Below are 17,774 nucleotides of genomic sequence, written 5' to 3' on the forward strand. Positions count from 1 at the left end.
AAATGATGCCCCATGATGGATAGTCTACCGATATAGAATGACTAATTATGGTTCACAAAATATGGATTAATTAAAATATCCTTAGAATATATTTTATTAATTTTTCGTAAATGATTATTTCTTTGATATATTGATTGTTCAATAATTTCATGCATATTAAAATCTAATTTATTTGATTAATTCTGAGTTTTTTTTTTTTTTTAATCTTCTTCGTTCTTATTTAATTACAATAAATCACTAGGTCTATTTTATTTCTTTGTTTGAGAGATATCCGGCCCATTTAGGGTAACACCACAAGAGATATAGTCAATGGAGCCCAATTTTTCAGCCCAATATTAGGGGAAAAGGCCCATTATTAGAAATATCAGGTCAACCCATTTCTCGACCCATTAGTCAAAATTACTACTCAAACAACTCGCTTGGAAAATATTCTTTAAGAAAAAAACAAAAAAAGAAAGGAAATAAATACGTTCACCTCCTCTGAAATTTGATGTAAGTATATATAAATTTCATGTGATTTAGAAAATTATATTTAGTATTTCTGAATCTTATTTTCGACTAATAAATAAGTTTTTTTATTAGTTAAAATTCAAAATTTACTGATATAACAAAAAAAAAAAATTCATATTTAATCCTAATTGACTTATTGCTAATTTATTATAAATTAAATAAATTTTTTAATGATTAGATTATCTTTATACATCTTCACACGTTAATACATATGATGAGGTATATTTTCATCATTATAAGGGTAATTCAGTTAGAAAAAATTTATTTGACATGCAATAAGTCAATAGGAGATAAAAGATTTATTTCTTATTCAACTTTTTTTTTTTGTTAATATAAATAAATTTAGTGAATTTTGACTAAATAAGTGGTTTATTTGTTAGACGAAAGTATTTCATAAACACTAATGTAAATTTCAAACCACATAAATCTATGTCTAACTATACTAAACTTTAAAAATAAAAGGACTAAAGTGAGATTAAAAAAAAATCCCAAATGAATATTTTTTATTTTATTTATATTTATTTTTTTGGCGATGGCTAGAGAAACATTCCATTGGACCAAAATTAAAGCAACCCTTGATTATAGAAAAAATGTGATACATTTATCATTTAAATAATTATTTTATTAATTATATAATAATATATCTGCTATATAATCGATGGGTCTCGACTGTTTGTTAGAATGTTCCTTATTTGTATGGCAGATAGTGCTGCGATGTTGCTGGTGTTCGTTCTGCTCAAAGAGTTGTACTTTATATGTATATATAAAGATATGTATACACACATGTATAAATGTAGGCGAGAAAATGAAAGGGGAAGAAGTAAGCACAACCCAGATATAAATTATACGGAGTTTGAGGATTCACAGTGGTCTAATTTTCTCTATTGTAATTGAAAGGGCTGCCTTTGTTTCTGCTTTTGAAATCTTCGTTTCTTGGAGCTACTTCAACTTCACCGTACGAATTGCTTCACTTACCGTCTTGCCTTTCTTTCTGATGCATTTTTTGCTTTTGGGTTTCCTATAATTCTCTCATTATCCGATCTTTTTTCAAACCCTTTTAGAATTTTTTGTTGAAGTTTTTTACTTGATTTACTCCCCAAGGGAGGGGATAAGCTAGAGATAGAGCTATTGTATTTATTATTTTTTTCCAACTGTCTTGGAATTCTTTATCGGAGATAAGTCTGAGGGAGGAAGAATGAAGGGTCATGAATCAAAGGTACTGATTTTACTCAGAAATCTACTGTAATCTCTGCACTTTTGTCCTTCTCAATGCTTGTTTCTCCTCGTATCTGCTATCTATTATGCTGTATAATGAAATAAAGCTGTAAAAATAACCTTTTTTTCTTTATCTACAAGCTTGGCGTCTAGTAGATAGAACTATGTTTGGAGGTTATTAATGTGTTTTAAGGTATTAAAGAATGAGTTATTCTATGGAGAGAATTGATTGCTAATTCTAGTGATGCATATGGCATTAGCTGAAGCGTTTTGCTTTTGGTTTTTGAATTCCTATTATGTCAGGTGGCGAGAATGGAAGATATACTAAGCCTACCGGTGCAGGATCCACCTTATGCAGAATTTTCTGCGGCTAATATAAATTGGGTCAAAGTAGAAGGTGGACGTCAAGGTGGTGATGACATTGCATTAATTCCTTTTTCTAGAGTGGATGATTTTGTAAAGGGTGAATCCAGTAATGCAGAGTGCCCCGCTAGCTTCCGCGTAGAATCAAGAAGGAAGAGACCTGAAGGGAGTCTGAACAAACCAAGAGTTGATGGATATCTTGAATATACACTGTATGTTACTCCTTGTAAGTTGTATTTCATAATACTCGTTCCGTTTTCTTGAAGACGACCCTTGAACTAGAATTGCACATAGAATTTGCAGTCTAGTGTCTTTTTTACTTTGCACCATGTGTAAAGAGTGATCCATTGTTGCAAATTTATTGAAAAAATCTGGAAGGAATACAATAAGAAACATCTAAGTGTCTTTTTCTTGATTTTTAGGTATTGGTGCTCTTATGGTCCTGAAGACTACAGGGATATTGAACCTCATATAGGGGAAAACTCGAGCGCTAAACCTGCTTCTGGTAAGGGAAGTAGGCCTGGGAGACGGCACATGATGAGGGGATGCCTTTGCCATTTTACTGTTAAACGCTTATACACGCGCCCTCTGCTTGCTCTTATCATCTACAATCAGAGAAATCATGTTGATAAAACTGGAGCTCCTTGCCATGGAATACTTGATCAGGAAGCTGTGGGAACTAGAGCCATGTATGCTCCTCGAATATCTGAGGAACTACGTCAAAAGGTGATGGCCATGCTTCATGTTGGAATATCGTTGGACATGATAGTCCAGCATCACATGGAAGAAGTGCAGAGGCATGGGGGCCCACAGAATCGTGATGATTTCCTTACACGTAATGATGTACGTAACATGGAAAGGCTTATAAGGAACTCCTCCCTTGAATTACATTCCAATGATCACTGCAGTGTAAAAATGTGGGTGCAACGCCACCATAAGCATGTTTTTTACTTCCAGGAGAATTGTGGTTCTGAAACTTTAATATTAGGAATACAGACAGATTGGCAGCTGCAGCAGATGCTTCGATATGGACATAATGGATCTCTAGCCTCTCATACAGCATCTGGCCCCAAGAAACTTAAGGTTTTTTCTGGTTTATACTTTTCTGTGCTACGAGTTCTTTATCTCTCTGATCTTTGCTTGTTATCATCCTTACTAGAAGTTGACAGAGATGTAGCAAATTTTGATTACAAGGACTATACGGATCTTACTGAGCACCTGATTGTTTAATACAATTTAAAACAAACTGAATGGGAAAAAAGATTTTTGCTGCTAGATGTGAAAAAGATAAAAAACAAAAAACAAATGGAGAGCTTGTGCAAGTTAGTCAAGAAGTACTATGGCCTACGTTTGAAAAGAAGTACCCATTTAAGATCTGTTGAATTATTATGTTCAAGCAGTATTGGCTGGGAATTGTAAACGTATACTTCATTGTTGCCACTGGAGAAGAGATAAGTGGGAGTAAAATTCAAAAGGCTCTTTCTTTTCCTTGCAATACTGGGAAACCATAGTTATCAGCAGAGTGCCTTTTGAGATGTGGCACATACCAGTTCCTTAAATTCCATATTGACATCCATTTCTTCCCATATGTCGATTGATAATTGGATTTGCAAGAATGTATCTAGCTGGGTTTTGTAAACCAGAGTTTTATTAATTTTCCTTCTCCTTGTGACTTATACAGTATACTTTATGCTCCCTACTCGCATTTGACTCGTCCCATAATGCAATTCCAGTTGCCTGGATCATTACTTCCTCATCTCTTAGTCAAAATATTCACAAATGGATGCCATCTCTTGTTGAAAGGATACGTGGTAAGGACACAAGGTGGAGACCTAACGCAATTCTAGTGGATGATCCATCCTTCGAGGCTTCAGTTATCCGGTAACCATAAACTTTGGTCTCTGTATCATGTCAAACAATTTTAAGTTTATCAGGAGGTGCTCACGATTGTGTTTGTTTCTCTCAGAGAAGGCTTCCAGTGTCGGGTTCTGTTATCCATCTGGCACGTGCGTCGCTGTTGGCTGAAAGGTCTATTAAAATATTGTAACAATTTCAACGTGCAAAGAGAGATGTTTAAGCACCTAGGCAGGATTGTCTACTGCACAAGAAGCGGGTCAAGCACTTCAGATGCTGTAGACGAGTTCATGCAAATATATATTGATCAGTCTGCATTCATAGAATACTTCAGAAGCAAATGGTTGCCAAAAATAGGTATGCTTCTTCCTCCCATACTCTTCTAGAAAGTCTTCTAATTCCTCTTAATTTCTATCTTCTGTTTGCTCACAAGAAAAGTTGACATTTGTTGAAGTATATTATGTTTTGTGATGTACTGCTAAAGCATGTGATACAGACTTTAATGTGATAACCCTGTCTAGCAGAATTATGGGTCAGCTCAGTAAGAAGTCTCCCGGTGGCAGGTCAGGAGCCTTACGCTTCAGTAGAATCCTATCATCTAAGATTGAAATCCAGAGTTCTGAGTTTGCTGCCAGCAAATTCGTATCAGAGAGTTGACTTGTTGATACATGCGTTGACAACCCAATTTCACTCCTTCTATTGGTTTGACCACTATATAGCAGAGACGGGCTATTTTGAAAATTTGAGGGATAGGTTTAGCTTAACCAATCCATGGTATCAAGCTATGCACATTCCTGACATTGACGTCCTACTGGATGAGGAGAATCTCCATTTTGCAAAAGTTGTTTCGCAGGCTGATAGTAGTGTGGCATATACAGTATGGAATCCTGGTTCTGAGTTTGGGTTCTGTGATTGTTCCTGGTCGATGTTAGGTAATATGTGTAAGCACACAATCAAGGTTGTGATTTTCTGCAGATGTCGTCAGATAGCAAGGCCATTACTGTCTGCGCAAGTTTATAGACAGACCTTGCTTAATCTGCTACAGAATCTTCCGGATGACCCTCTAGTTCTTGAACATGCAATTGCACATGTGACAAGATTACAACAAGACATAAAGAGTTTGGAGGATTTGTCAAACAGTGGATTGCTGCAGCCATTGTCTTCTGGGACAAACTCCATACCGGCAGAGAATATCCAGCCTTTCCCGCGCAACAATTAATCTCTGCAGCATTATGCTGCCCTTGCTTCTGGAGATCTCAGTAACTTTTGAGTGAAATGAAGCAAAAACCGTAGGGTGAGTATCAATGGGGAAGTGACCTTTTTTATGACCAGAGCCTAGGCTCCCATGTAGAGGTATGTTTCTGGTTTGCTGTGGTTTCCAAAATATGCCCTGTGTGTGTGGTTGTTTTCATACTACCAATGATATTTTACTAATCTATTGAACTCTGAGTTCTTTTGTCAATCTAACACTTGTTGATATGTGGCATAAAATTTGGGAATGAACTTCTTTCTGAAAGTTTACTTATAACCTTTGGTTGTATACTTTGGTAGTTTAAGGGTTTGTGTGCTGTAAGTCACCTTCACCTTGCTGAAGACCTCACAAGATAGATAACTGCCAATTCCAACTGTCTAATCGACCAAGGACCTCTTTTAGCATTATGACCTGTCAATAGTTGTCATCATTTTGGTACTCCAGTGGATATTGGCCTCCATTAATTTGACAGAACCAAAAATGAAATATTAAGATTAGAGAGAGATCAAGAGAATAGGTTGGTACGGATGACCGTTCCCCATCCACATGATCCTTAGCTTGAAGAAATAGTTTGATTAAAGAACATGGTTCAATGTGAAATCTCCAGATTACTCATCCTATATGATCTCTGTAGTCCATCAGCCATAATCTCACTCCAACAGTAGTTTATTACTCAATGTTTATTATATTTTTCTTCTGATTGATTTGATTTTTAAATTAAACGAGGCATTCAGGCATTGGAAGAACTATACCTGGGCCAAAAACAGTATTTTATAGATGCGTATGCATGCCTGCACTTTCATAATTTAGGTCTACGAGCTACAGATGCTGTCACATGAGAAAGACTGGAACAAAAATTGTTTGAGAGAGCATAATGGCTCTGAGATCTGACCCAAATTTTGTATTCAAACATAAATTTAGTTATTCAGTGGTATAGGCTCATACCTTTTACACCCACCATAACTGCATTGAACTCATCTATGTCAGATCAGCATATGGATGGACAGTAATTGTTCAATAACAAGTGAAGATTGCCTTCTTTTACCAATTTTAACAGCACTTTAACCTTTTGGTCTGCCTTTGAATAACAGCGTACTGAGACCAAATAATTTCAATCATCCTGAAAGTATCTGTAGTATTTCACTTGACGTGCAGAAAGGAGCCAAAGTTGGATGTTATGACAGGGGGGTGGATGGCAATTACCGACTTGGTGGTAGCAGCGTTTCTTTCAGGCTGTTAGAGGTGGAGAAGAATGGAAACATGGAAGTGGATGCATTGAGTTTGAAGATAGAAGGTCAAACTATTGATGGTGGATCTGACGGTGGAAGCGGCGGCTTTTGACACGGACACGGTGGTGGCGTTGAGTTTGATGGTGGAGGTGGTGAAATTGTAGGTGGTAAAGGCGGTGAGCTAGGAGAGATGTTAATCGGGGCTGGTGGCTTCGGTGATTGGGGTGGTGGTGGCAGGGGCTGTTGATTGCCAGGTGGTGGTGGTGGCGGCAGGGGCTGTGGATTGCTACGCGGTGGTGGTGGCAGGGGCTGTGGATTGCTTGGTGGAGGCGGAGAATAGAACGGTGGAGGTGAAGAAAATGAGGGAGGCGGGGTTGAGTTTAGATTGTAGTGAATTGGAGGAGGTGGCGGGGATGGAAGATGTGCTTGTGGAGAAGGTGGAGGTAGCTGGCAAGAGACATCACATTTGAAACTGCTACAGTTAACCTTTCGAGACAAAAACCTTTGACACTGCAATTCCGATCTTTGCATTGGGCGCCCTCTAAAACAATTCTTTGTATCATCATATTTGGGCAAATTTAAGCAAGCCGGAGACTCATCCGAGAAGAAGTTGTAATCATATGCAAAAGCCTTTAGATTTGGAAGTTGACACATCCTGATAGAGATCTTCCCAGACAATAAGTTATGTTCCACATTCAGTTGCTCCAAGCTGTCCATATTTCCAATGCTATCAGGCAACGGACCCATTAGTTTGTTATGACTCACATCCAGCACAGTCAAGTTCTTTAGCTTCCCGATTTCGCTTGGGAAACATGACAAAAGGCCATTGTTTGTGATAATGAGTTCCTGTAACGTTGCTGCCATACTGCCTAAACTTGCAGGAAGACATCCTTCGAGCATATTGTTGGCCATTACTATGACAGACACAGGTGAGTTGCCGATGTTTTCAGGCAAGGCAGAAGAGAATCTGTTGCTGTTTATAAAAATAGCATCAAAATCTTTATCAAAGAGTCCCTTTGGAAGCTCGCCTTCAAATTCGTTGTACCGAATGTCTAGATACTTGAGGCTCGGCAAGTGGAGGACAACTTCTGGAAATTTTCCTGCAAAGCGGTTGTTGCTGAGATCTAGCTCAAACAGGAGCCTCAAGTTCACAAAACTCTGGGGAATCGTACCACAGAACCGATTTGAGTTTAAATGAAACAATGCAAGATCAAAGAGCAACCCGAGTTCATGGGGGAGGCTCCCAGCAATGTCTGCATGGTTGATATCAATTCCAGCAACTGTACGTTCACACGTATTATCAGGTGCAGGCCAACAGAACACGCCTTTGTAGTTACAGACATCGGGTCCCACCCAGTTGGTTGTCATGTTCTTTGGATCGGATAGTATGGTTTCTTTCCAAGCTTGCAATGCGATATAAGCATTCTCCAATCGTGGGTTCTCAAACTTGTGCGACGGCTCTGTAGCAAGAGGATCTCCATTGTAGGATAATAGGCGTCTATGCTGATGAAAATCATCTGCAGCTTCAGAGACACGATGATAAACAGAATCCGAAGTCGATATATTGAAAAGGAGAGGTACGGTGCATAGAAACAAGATTTTATAGCTGCAAAACCGACCAATACTGTGAGTTTTTCCCTTCATGCTCTTCTGTTTCGAATTCAGAAAGGCAATGTATGACAAGAAAGGGGTTTAGTTCAAGATTTCGTTCATGGGAGAGTCTTAGTGTAAGTTAGCTGTTGAGAAGAGCTGAAATATAGCTGGGAAGCTCCAACTTTCTGTTACTGTTTTGTTGCTCAGTCAGTAGTTTGTTGAGATGAGAATTTTAAGGTTTTCTTATTGAAATTCGGCTGTATTTTTGGACGTTTTACCGCTGCTATGAAGCTGATACTGAACTTTTCTTACGCTGGGACATTATTGTCTGAACTGGGAATGCTTTTTTTAGTATCTTGGTCATAAATGGATTGGACTGATAATGTGTTTCGGGCTGAGCCCATATGTGGCTTGGGCTTGATCATACCTATAGGCCTACAACGTTGAATGAAAAGACCCCAATCACATTATTTGTACATCTCAGCAACAGTACAAAGGGTATCTGAAACACCTAATTTAAGTGTTTATAAGTTCTTTGTTTGTTTTACAATCTATACTTCCAAGTTGGTTGCCAATATGTCTTAATTTAGTAGTTAAAGTTAAGGTTAAGATTTTTTATGAATAAGTTTGAGTCTTATCGGATATCTAGATAGTTGTCTCACTTTTATGAGTTATTAAGATTTATTTATTGTTATTAGTAAAAAAAAATTACCGATTTGTTAATTAAGTTCATTTAAACTAAAAAAATATAAGGTGTTTTTTATTTGAAATTTATCGATAAAATTTTACATATCATTTTTTTTAATAGTTGAAATAATAAATTTACTCAAAAATAATTATATGTCAATATGTAGAAAGTATTATAGTTGAAATAATAAAATATAATTAACCCTTTTAATTACTTATTATATAGATACCACACCGCAATTAATTTAATATAATCATTAATAATTAACAATATTCACGTTAAAGAGCGAAGTACATACAAATTATAAATCTAACTCTCCGTGTTCAAAATCGTAAAGCTTCAATTTCGACAACCAATCCATAATCCCATCAGCAATAATTGACCTGTATTATTTCTTCCTAATTTACCTACAAAATCATTAATCAATCAAACAAACTCCATCATCAATAACGAGCGATAAAACACTCTATTTAAAATTATACTCGGATAAAATTAAATAAAACAATCATTGATCACTTAAAGTGATAAAGATGATTAAGACAAAGAAAAAGGGTTGGACTACAAGTCTTGGGAGACATCAATCATTATAACTTAAAAGAGAAAACTATTAACACTCAATATCCCAATCCCATATTAGCACCACTTTGCCACCTAAACATGCTTATATATTACTTTAATCCCGTGCTAATCCCTACACGTCAGCATCCCATAATTGAGCCCAAACTCCTGCCCTGCCCGCCACGTTGCAACACTCAGGCATGGTAGCACGCTCCAACCAATCACTCGGTTTCCGTCCTATCATTGCCCACCCTGTCACATGAAACCCTGTACTTTCAGCCGTCCCTCATAAATCCAGGAATTGACTTCCTTGGGTAATTATTAAGCTGCATCCGGTTCCACCCCACATCGAATGTACCCTTCATACACACCTTCTGATTATAAATAAAAAATTATTAGTGCATGTTTACTTTCTTCAACTATTTTGTATTAGACTAATAATACAGGCTAGTCCATATTTATTTTATTAGGTTGAGATTTATTATTTAAGAAATGGCTTATAATGTTCATATCATTCTATAATTGAAAACGCGTCAATCTCATTTTCATTATATTGAAGTATGCAAAAGTAATTTTTATTGAATAATCATATCACGCATATAAATTTCACTTTAATTACGTATTTCAATTATCACATATTGACTGGACAACATACTAATGGAGATGTTCATTTCGATTGACATAATCAAAATTTTTGTATGTCATTTATCGAACCCGAAATAGTCCGGTTTGATTCATATTATACCGAACTAGTTGAAATTTAAAAAAAATAAAACTAAATAATCGAATTAAAGAAAAAAAATGAAAATTTCAGTTGAATCGATTTGTCGAGCGATAAATTGAATAGTGGACGCCCCTAGGGACTAGTACAGGTGATCAAACTTCATCTGCTTAGAAAATTCGGAAAGCTAAAGGAACGGTTGAAAAAAATACGATATCGTAGGCCTGGCCGTAGGATAATTTATGACCTCAGAGAGCGTTGGATTCTCTGCACACGTCTTCGAGGGGGGTTTATGTAAAACTGCCAAATTTCCAGCTATCATTTTCACGCATTGGCGTCATCAAACTTTCATCACCGTCGGTCACGATCGACCCCTGTTTTACAAATTTCCAACTGTATGAAAAAAACATCAAAAGAGTATGAGAAAATCAGATCGCAACTTCATTTTGAATTTTTTTGCTTTCAGCCTTTTCAATTTGATCAAGCTGTTTGTACCTATATAAGGAGCCCCCTCTTTGTTGATTCAGAAAATTTGCTTCAAATTTTGGAAAGTTCTTCAATCGTCAAGCTATACATACTGTACTGCATTGTGTATTTTGAAAAGTTTATGTATTTTCTCTCTCTGTTTTTCTGTGTGTGCGGTTGGCGAGTTAGCAGGGAGGACTTAGAGGAGTTGATCGCCGACAAGGACATCGGGATCTAAAGTTCGTTATCCTGAAAGTTTTTATGTTTAAATTTTTTGGTTAAGTTGTGCTATTTTTGCCATTTCTCTTTTGGTTTGTTGTTTTTTGGGGGATGTTTTTAATTTTGGGACGTGAAGTTTGAGAAACAGATATTTACGAATCTTCGTTCTGTAGATTTGGCCATTGAATAATTTGACTAGAAGTTGGGTGGGAAATTCAAAGACATGCATTTGGTTCTGTGAGAGATGTGGATTGGAGAAACTGAACTGCGTTTTGTTGTGGATTTGGTGTTTCATTGACAATTTTGATCTCGACAAAGTTAAAACATGTATTTAAGGATGCCTCTTTATTTCGTAATGCTTGGTTTTTATGTGCATGCATGTCTATCTTTTATTCTTGATGCATGGTTCCTAAATTGAAACTATAAATTCTGAATCTTCTTTTAGGAGGAAGTGCGTTCCGACCTCTTGATTGATATAGCTACGACTGATGTGTGTGGAAAAAGTAAAATGCTGCTTTTTGTTACGGGGTTATTGTGTCCTTTGCGTTCCATGTTGTTTATTTTTCTGAAAATTCCCAGTTTTTACTTGTATGGATCAATCTCGTCTGCTGGTGTTTCACGTAGCAGCCAAGGAAACTATCAGCCATATAGCTGAAATTTTCCTGTTAGATACAGTCTGTATAGGTGTTGATGCTAGAAGCATTGACCTCACAATCCGCTGCATGCTTTTTAAGGATGCAGTGACACTTTTTTTGTCATATAACCATACGTCTTCTCCTGAGGTAGATCTTCTAATATTGCTTGACGACATACTTGTTTCTTGTTGGATTTGGATTATCCGGCTAGTGACTACTTGGACACAGTTTTTCATTTTTCTTTTGTCGTATATAGAAGTTTTCTTGTTACCATCCCAACAGAAATGGTGGAAGTGTTGTAAGAAAGGTGTCTGGATCATTTAAAATATGGACTCATATTTAAACATAAAAATAAATGCTTAGTGCAATTTTCGCGGCTTCTGTTATCAAGCACAAAATACCAGTTGGCCATGAAAGATTATTCGACACATGAACCGTATAGCATGTTGATTGTGTTACATGTTTTCTGTGAGGCCAGTATTTTCATTACAATGATATATAAATTTTTCTAAGAAAAAGAGACTTCTATTTCTGGTCTGATAATGTGAACACAAGAGAATTCAGATTCTCTCCTTCTTTTAGGGCCAAAATTTTAGTTGCATGGGTATATCTAAAATATTGTCTTATGACTAAGTGAGAGTATTTGAATGAGGAACTTTTCTGTGGGTTAGTAATTTGTTCTGGAGCAGTTGGGAAGAGATGCACTTTGGTCGCCAGTATCTCTCTATTGTCATTATGTTGAGAAAGTATAAGTTTGAGTAATTAGTTAGAAAGGGCTCTGGATGTGAGAAGTGCTGAACTAGGCATCTGAATCAAGTTATGAGAAGTCAACTTCAAACCCATTTCCTAGTATCACTTGTCATATTTCTACTTCGCAACATATGCCCAGCACTCCACCTTGGTGGAGTTGATTTAAAGTTGATTCGGACATGTTTGCTGTACTTGCCAGTCGTGTACTGGATATCGCACTCCAACCTGATAACCAGATGCCAATGTAGGGTGCCTAACATAGTTTATTAATAGCTATATATGATAGGAGATAAGGTTGGTCCAAAAGTACACAGTGAAATACCTCTTAGAGTCCACTGCATGCTACTCTTTTTAATTGCTGTTGTTTCAACTGTGAGTTTTACCGCCATCAACTAAAATAGTTGGAATATCAAGGAAAAATTCTGAACATTTTAGGAATATTTGACTGCGGACAAGGCATTATTAATGAGATACCTTACAGCTAGGTTTCTGATTGAGAGATGACGCTGGATATGAAAGTTGTGGCTTCTCTATTTAAGTTATCATGTGGTGAAGAGGAGACCGTGCAGAATACTGGACTGAGGTAGGTCTTTCCTCTTGAGGACAAGGATAAAAATTCATCCCTGCAACTGCTCACACTTCAAACCTTTGCTACTCCGACTTCTAAAGGCGTTTGATCCTTTTCGATTGCTTTGACCGTAGGTTGAGCTCCCCATCCATGATGTCCATTTAGAGGATTTGGACTTCAAGAATCAAGTGTAATGCAAAGATTACTATATGCAGCTGGAAGCTGTGGAGTTCCAGAATGCTGCATGATTTTTGTTAATTGGCTTTCTTGTAGATCTACTTGTTTTGCTGAATTCTCTTCTGTAGGATTTTGTGACTGGAGCTCTTCATCCATTGTTGGATTTGTTGTCGCTGATTGAATCTGTTGCAGCAAATATGCAAGAAAAGCTACATGATCTTGAGGTGTCGCCCATATGGAGGGCGCATAGACTAGAAATACATGCATAGGTTTAGGCTTTGCCTAAATTTGTTTCTGAATGCAGGTGCTTCACCCATTACCAGCTGTCTAGGTATCTGTTAGTCCAAGTTCATACAGTTCAATGGCATTTGCGGCTGCTAATCATTCTGGCATTCGTCATGCTGAGCCCAAAATCTCAGAGAACATGTTAGCTGTGGAGAATAAGATTGCAACTAGCATCAACGCTATTGTGTCAAACTTGCAGCCTTCCCCTGAGGAGCACATTCCCGCAAAAGAGTCACTGTCTCAGGGAAAAATTACTGGCACTGAAGCACTAGATAAAGGATACCTGAAGTACGGGTATGTTCTTCTAGCTATATGTATTAACTATACTTGATACTGTGCTCTTAATTGTACCTTGGTTGGCAGGTGTTCTCATTATCGTCGGAGGTGCCAAATCAGAGCTCCTTGTTGCAATGAGATATTTGATTGTCGTCACTGTCACAATGAGGCAAAGGTAGGTTAATGGTCATACCGTTTCTGATAAAGGTTTTCTCTTGTCTGTGCTTACTTTGTCGGGGCTGTCATATTGCTGTTATATTGTTGTTTACGAGAACTTTTATGTGTCAAAAACTAAGAATATCGCATCAGTGAAGAATCAAATACTCATTTAGTTGACCCTGCATGGTAGGAGGGGTGGCGCAGGCTTGCCTGTGATTTCCTTTCCACCTAAAGTTTGTTGTCATCTATGTATCGTAAAAATGTAAAATGAAACTGACTTGTTTATTCTGATCAACAGAACAATATTTGCGTTGACCAAAAGCTCAGACATGATGTCCCTCGCCACTTAATTGAGAAGGTGTGCTTTTGCTTGGATCCTTTCAGTTCCGTTTTTCCTATTTTGCACCCACCTCTTTATTTCTTTAAACGCTCTATTTTTTATAGGTTGTGTTCCTTGAAAACAATCTGCTTATTTGCAGGTCATATGCTCACTTTGTGACACTGAACAGGAGGTTAGTTTGTGTGCCTACGCTACATGCTTTCTTCCATCAAATAGTTGCCGGATTGGGTACAGGGGAAAACCTTTTTTGAAAAATCTATTTGATCAGTTCTCTGTTTGTTGATAAAAATAAGTTCTACTGTTTTTACTCTTTTCAGTGACATTTAAGAAACTTTCAGAACTTTCTTTATTTCTGTGCCTTTTATATTTGTTGGCTGAGATGGGGGTCTACCGGATCATGTTTTCACTTCATTCTGGTTGTGGATGACCTTGTGGAGAATTAGATCAATATATTTGTTGGCTGAGATGGGGGTCTACCGGATCATGTTTTCACTTCATTCTGGTTGTGGATGACCTTGTGGGAGAATTAGATCAATATATTCTTGGTTTTTCGCTTAAACTGTCTCTCAACTCAGATATTGTTCTCTTTGGGGTTTATTCTCAGGTTCAACAAGTTTGCACAAATTGTGGTGTATGCATGGGAAGATACTATTGTGCAATTTGCAAGCTATTTGATGATGACGTGAGTAATAAGCATCCTCTTGTCTGCGTGATGATTTTTGTTGAGTGGCTTGATCAGGCACCAAATGTGGCATGGAAAATGTTCCACAAAAAATTTGGTCATATTGCACATGTTGTTATAAGCTTGTCAATGGGTAGGTCTTACCCAAGCCCAAACCTTGAGAGGACCCAAAAGATTAACTCAGACTCGTACCCTACCCAACCTATTTTACCCCACTCAAGACGCATGGGTCTCTAGACCCAACCAGACCTAGTGCTTGGGTATGGTGAGACCCAGACCCGATTTTATTTTCTTTTTTTTCTTTTTTATTTCCAACTCATTTTTTTCTGCAAATCATACTAATTATTTTTTTATTATTTTCCATTTTTACTCATACTTTATAGAGGTGTATAATTTGGTTAACCAAACCGAACCAATCGGTTAACCAAAAGTTTTGGCGTACCGAAAACAAAACCAAAATGATTAGTTTGGTTTGGTTATAACCAAGTATTTTTTTAGTTTAGTTCAGTTCAGTTAATATCCAAAACCAAATTCATAAGAAAAAAAATCTGCCAATTAATTAATTTAATAGTTTTTTATTTTTATATTTTAAATTTAAAATAAGTAGATGTAATTATATTATTATAATATAATATATATTTATAATTTATAAATATAATTTATATTTTAATGTACTTTATAAAACTATAATATATTATATAAATACATTTTTTAATTTTGGTTGTTTAGTTGGTATGGTTAACCAACCTAACCAAACTTTACCGACCAATTGTACCTATTCTTTTAAAAAAAATAACCGAAAACTGAATAGAATTTTTTGGTTCGATTTTCGGTACAAACCGAAGAAAACTGGTTGAACCGAACTTTTAACACCCCTAATAATTTATCAATAAATTCATAATCATTGAGATCAATTATAAATAACTCTTTTTTTGTAGAATTTTTTAAATAATATATTATTTATTATACCGTTTATGAAATGATCGTATGAAAATATTACACGATAAATAATGTTATGATGTCTTAAGATTTTTAAATTTGTTCATTTGAAGTTAGTTGATAAATAATAGTCCAATTGAATAGCGAAGAAAAATAAATATATTTTTTGGGTCCAAATTGGGTACATAGACCCAGGGATTTTGATAGGTAGAGACCCAACCCAAACCCAATCTATATTTTTTTAATGTGTCTGAGTCTAGGTCTAATATTATTCATTGGATATGGGTTTGGTTTTTAGAGTTAATTTATGGGTCTGGGTAGGGTAACTGACGCCCCTATGTTGTTATGGTGTATATGATGGGGAGCTAATACTGTGCATTTTGCAGACATCTAAAGAGCAGTATCATTGCAATGGGTGTGGTATTTGCAGGTAGAGTAACTAATACTCTTTTTCCTCATTTTCGCAATTACATTTTGGAGAAAGAAAGAGAATTGGATGTGTTATTAGTTGTGTTATCCCTGCGGAGGAATTTCAGTTTTTACTGTGCTGAAAAGCTTATTTTCGTGTTGAATGACTGGACAAGGGTGAATGTGCCATTACAGAAATTGTTATAGCATACACACATTTCAAGTTGATTTCTTTGAATAACTTTCACTGTAAATTATCTGAAAAGATATCATGGTAAAAACATGTTTGGCTTGTAATAGCTTTTACAAATGATTTTTTGGTAAAACAAGAAAAACTTATGTTACTAACGAACTCGAATAAATTGAAAGCCACCTATGGGAAGGGTTCTTTTCCAATCATTTCAAGCCTTAATGCTCCTTAAGTGCTAGCAAGAAAACAAACACATCACTCATAAATATATACAAATTTAGAACTTAACACAGATAGGTTAAATTGGAAAGCATTTAGTCATGTTTCCGAGGTGCTGTTGCAGGATCGGGGGCTCCAAGAATTTTTTCCACTGTGATAAATGTGGTAAGTCTTTTTCCTCTGTTTATAAACTTTCAGATCAGCATCTTGATTCTGATACTTCTGTCTCTATGATTTTAGGATGCTGTTATTCTATACTTCTAAAAAGCAGTCATCCATGCGTGGAGAGGGCAATGCACCAGGACTGTCCTGTATGTTTTGAGGTATTACTGCATTGTTAATCTTTTTGTCACACTAATGCTGTAGTTACCTTCTGTATTATAATTTTTGGGAGTTTATATTGATCAAGACTAATCGAAGTGAGTACTTGTTATCTGTAGTATCTATTTGATTCGAGAAACGATGTCATTGCTATGCCATGTGGCCACACCATTCATAAGACATGCTTGGTAGAGATGCAGGAGCACTACAAGTATGTGAAAAATTTTGCACTTTCTTCTCTCTTCTCTAAGGTCTTATTGTTCACATCCAAATCGACATGACCTTGTTAACAGGTATGCTTGCCCTATCTGCTCCAAGTCAGTTTGCGATATGTCCAAAGTGTGGGAGAAGTTTGACCTGGAAATTGCAGCTACACCCATGCCTGCGTATTATGAGAACAAAATGGTCCTCACTCCCTCTCTCGTTCTCTCCTCTCCTCACACACACATACATTCGTGCACCTGCATAGACATACATGATACATGCATGGACAGACGCCCCATAATCCTTGTTGCCCTTATCATCTGAAATGCACTCAATATGCATGTCTTGCACTCGAAGTGTGCAGAATGTTAATGAGACTTTTGATTACAGGTTTGGATTCTTTGTAATGATTGTGGAAGCAACTCTGAAGTGAAATACCATGTCATCGCCCAGAAATGCCCTAATTGCAAGTCTTACAACACCCGTCAAACAAGAGGCCTTGCAAGATAGATACACTAATTGCTGACGTTTAACCTATGCACCTCTATGCGCAACGAAAGCAATTGCTGGCGGGAAACACAGTGGGGGTTGTCTTGCCATTTCCTAATTAACTTGAGAAGCATAAATAGGGGAAGTTCATTTTCCATCTTATGTTACAAACTTGTCCAAGTCACAGTGTTCTATTTTCCATAGTTTTCATCTATTCTAGCCTTTGTTTGTTAATGAATGCCATTTCGTTACTGTCTATGAAAGGCAAACAGTTATCGGTTTCTCCCCCTCTCTCGTCACCTGTCCCCCATTCGTGTCTGATCTTCATTCAAATGTGCTTTAAAAAGCCTGGGTCCTAACCAAGCGTTCGTGTTCGAGCAGAGACTGATGAAGATTTTGATTGAGCCCATCTGGACTCGGGAAAATGATGATATTCATCCACTTTGAATGTAAATTATATAAATG

At 36.8% G+C, this 17,774-nt stretch overlaps 3 protein-coding genes across 8 annotated transcripts; 2 read left to right on the top strand and 1 right to left on the bottom strand.

Moving 5' to 3' along the window:
- The first annotated feature begins 1,191 nt into the window (after positions 1-1,191).
- Positions 1,192-8,327, top strand: LOC105164788 (uncharacterized). 5 transcript variants are annotated; one of them, XR_016065978.1, is made up of 7 exons: positions 1,192-1,726; positions 2,029-2,300; positions 2,511-3,171; positions 3,770-3,969; positions 4,055-4,299; positions 4,467-5,295; positions 6,286-8,327. XR_016065978.1 is itself a non-coding variant. In XM_088881820.1 (6 exons), the coding sequence occupies exons 1-6, from the start codon at positions 1,706-1,708 to the stop codon at positions 5,159-5,161; spliced, it is 2,094 nt and encodes a 697-aa protein (XP_088737946.1). In that variant the 5' UTR covers positions 1,192-1,705; the 3' UTR covers positions 5,162-8,327. The 5 variants fall into 5 exon arrangements, 2 of the variants coding, with proteins under 2 accessions (XP_088737946.1, XP_088737947.1); XR_016065979.1 differs by having other exon boundaries at positions 6,331-8,327; XR_016065977.1 differs by having other exon boundaries at positions 6,350-8,327.
- On the bottom strand, positions 6,490-8,067 carry LOC105164789 (Leucine-rich repeat (LRR) family protein). The gene has a single exon (XM_011083561.3). It carries the CDS (start codon positions 8,065-8,067, stop codon positions 6,490-6,492), a length of 1,578 nt encoding a protein of 525 aa, XP_011081863.1.
- Positions 8,328-10,227: 1,900 nt separating the features above from the next.
- On the top strand, positions 10,228-17,592 carry LOC105164787 (CHY-type/CTCHY-type/RING-type Zinc finger protein). Of its 2 annotated transcripts, none has more exons than XM_088881564.1 (13): positions 10,228-12,635; positions 12,755-13,128; positions 13,217-13,370; positions 13,446-13,533; positions 13,816-13,875; positions 13,997-14,029; positions 14,462-14,539; positions 15,865-15,908; positions 16,420-16,460; positions 16,536-16,618; positions 16,736-16,827; positions 16,910-17,021; positions 17,211-17,592. In XM_088881564.1, exons 2-13 carry the CDS (start codon positions 13,059-13,061, stop codon positions 17,328-17,330), a joined length of 975 nt encoding a protein of 324 aa, XP_088737690.1. In that variant the 5' UTR covers positions 10,228-12,635; positions 12,755-13,058; the 3' UTR covers positions 17,331-17,592. The 2 variants fall into 2 exon arrangements, with proteins under 2 accessions (XP_088737690.1, XP_088737689.1); XM_088881563.1 differs by having other exon boundaries at positions 10,236-12,635; positions 13,217-13,376.
- The last annotated feature ends 182 nt before the right edge of the window (positions 17,593-17,774 follow it).

This window comes from Sesamum indicum, linkage group LG6, assembly GCF_026168435.1.
Source record: "Sesamum indicum cultivar Baizhima isolate 11 linkage group LG6, ASM2616843v1, whole genome shotgun sequence".
NCBI lineage: Eukaryota > Viridiplantae > Streptophyta > Magnoliopsida > Lamiales > Pedaliaceae > Sesamum > Sesamum indicum.

What these genes read in the sequence shown, in the direction of transcription:
- LOC105164788 (XM_088881820.1), top strand. Translation starts at nt 1,706, where the DNA reads ATGAAGGGTCATGAATCAAAG. An exon ending in CTGGCCCCAAGAAACTTAAG is followed by an intron (nt 3,172 to 3,769) that starts GTTTTTTCTGGT and finishes TGACTTATACAG; the next exon opens with TATACTTTATGCTCCCTACT. An exon ending in CAAATGGTTGCCAAAAATAG is followed by an intron (nt 4,300 to 4,466) that starts GTATGCTTCTTC and finishes CCTGTCTAGCAG; the next exon opens with AATTATGGGTCAGCTCAGTA.
- LOC105164789 (XM_011083561.3), bottom strand. Translation starts at nt 8,067, where the DNA reads ATGAAGGGAAAAACTCACAGTATTGGTCGGTTTTGCAGCTATAAAATC.
- LOC105164787 (XM_088881563.1), top strand. Translation starts at nt 13,059, where the DNA reads ATGCATAGGTTTAGGCTTTGCCTAAATTTGTTTCTGAATGCAGGTGCT. An exon ending in ACTGTCCTGTATGTTTTGAG is followed by an intron (nt 16,619 to 16,735) that starts GTATTACTGCAT and finishes TGTTATCTGTAG; the next exon opens with TATCTATTTGATTCGAGAAA. An exon ending in CGTATTATGAGAACAAAATG is followed by an intron (nt 17,022 to 17,210) that starts GTCCTCACTCCC and finishes TTTTGATTACAG; the next exon opens with GTTTGGATTCTTTGTAATGA.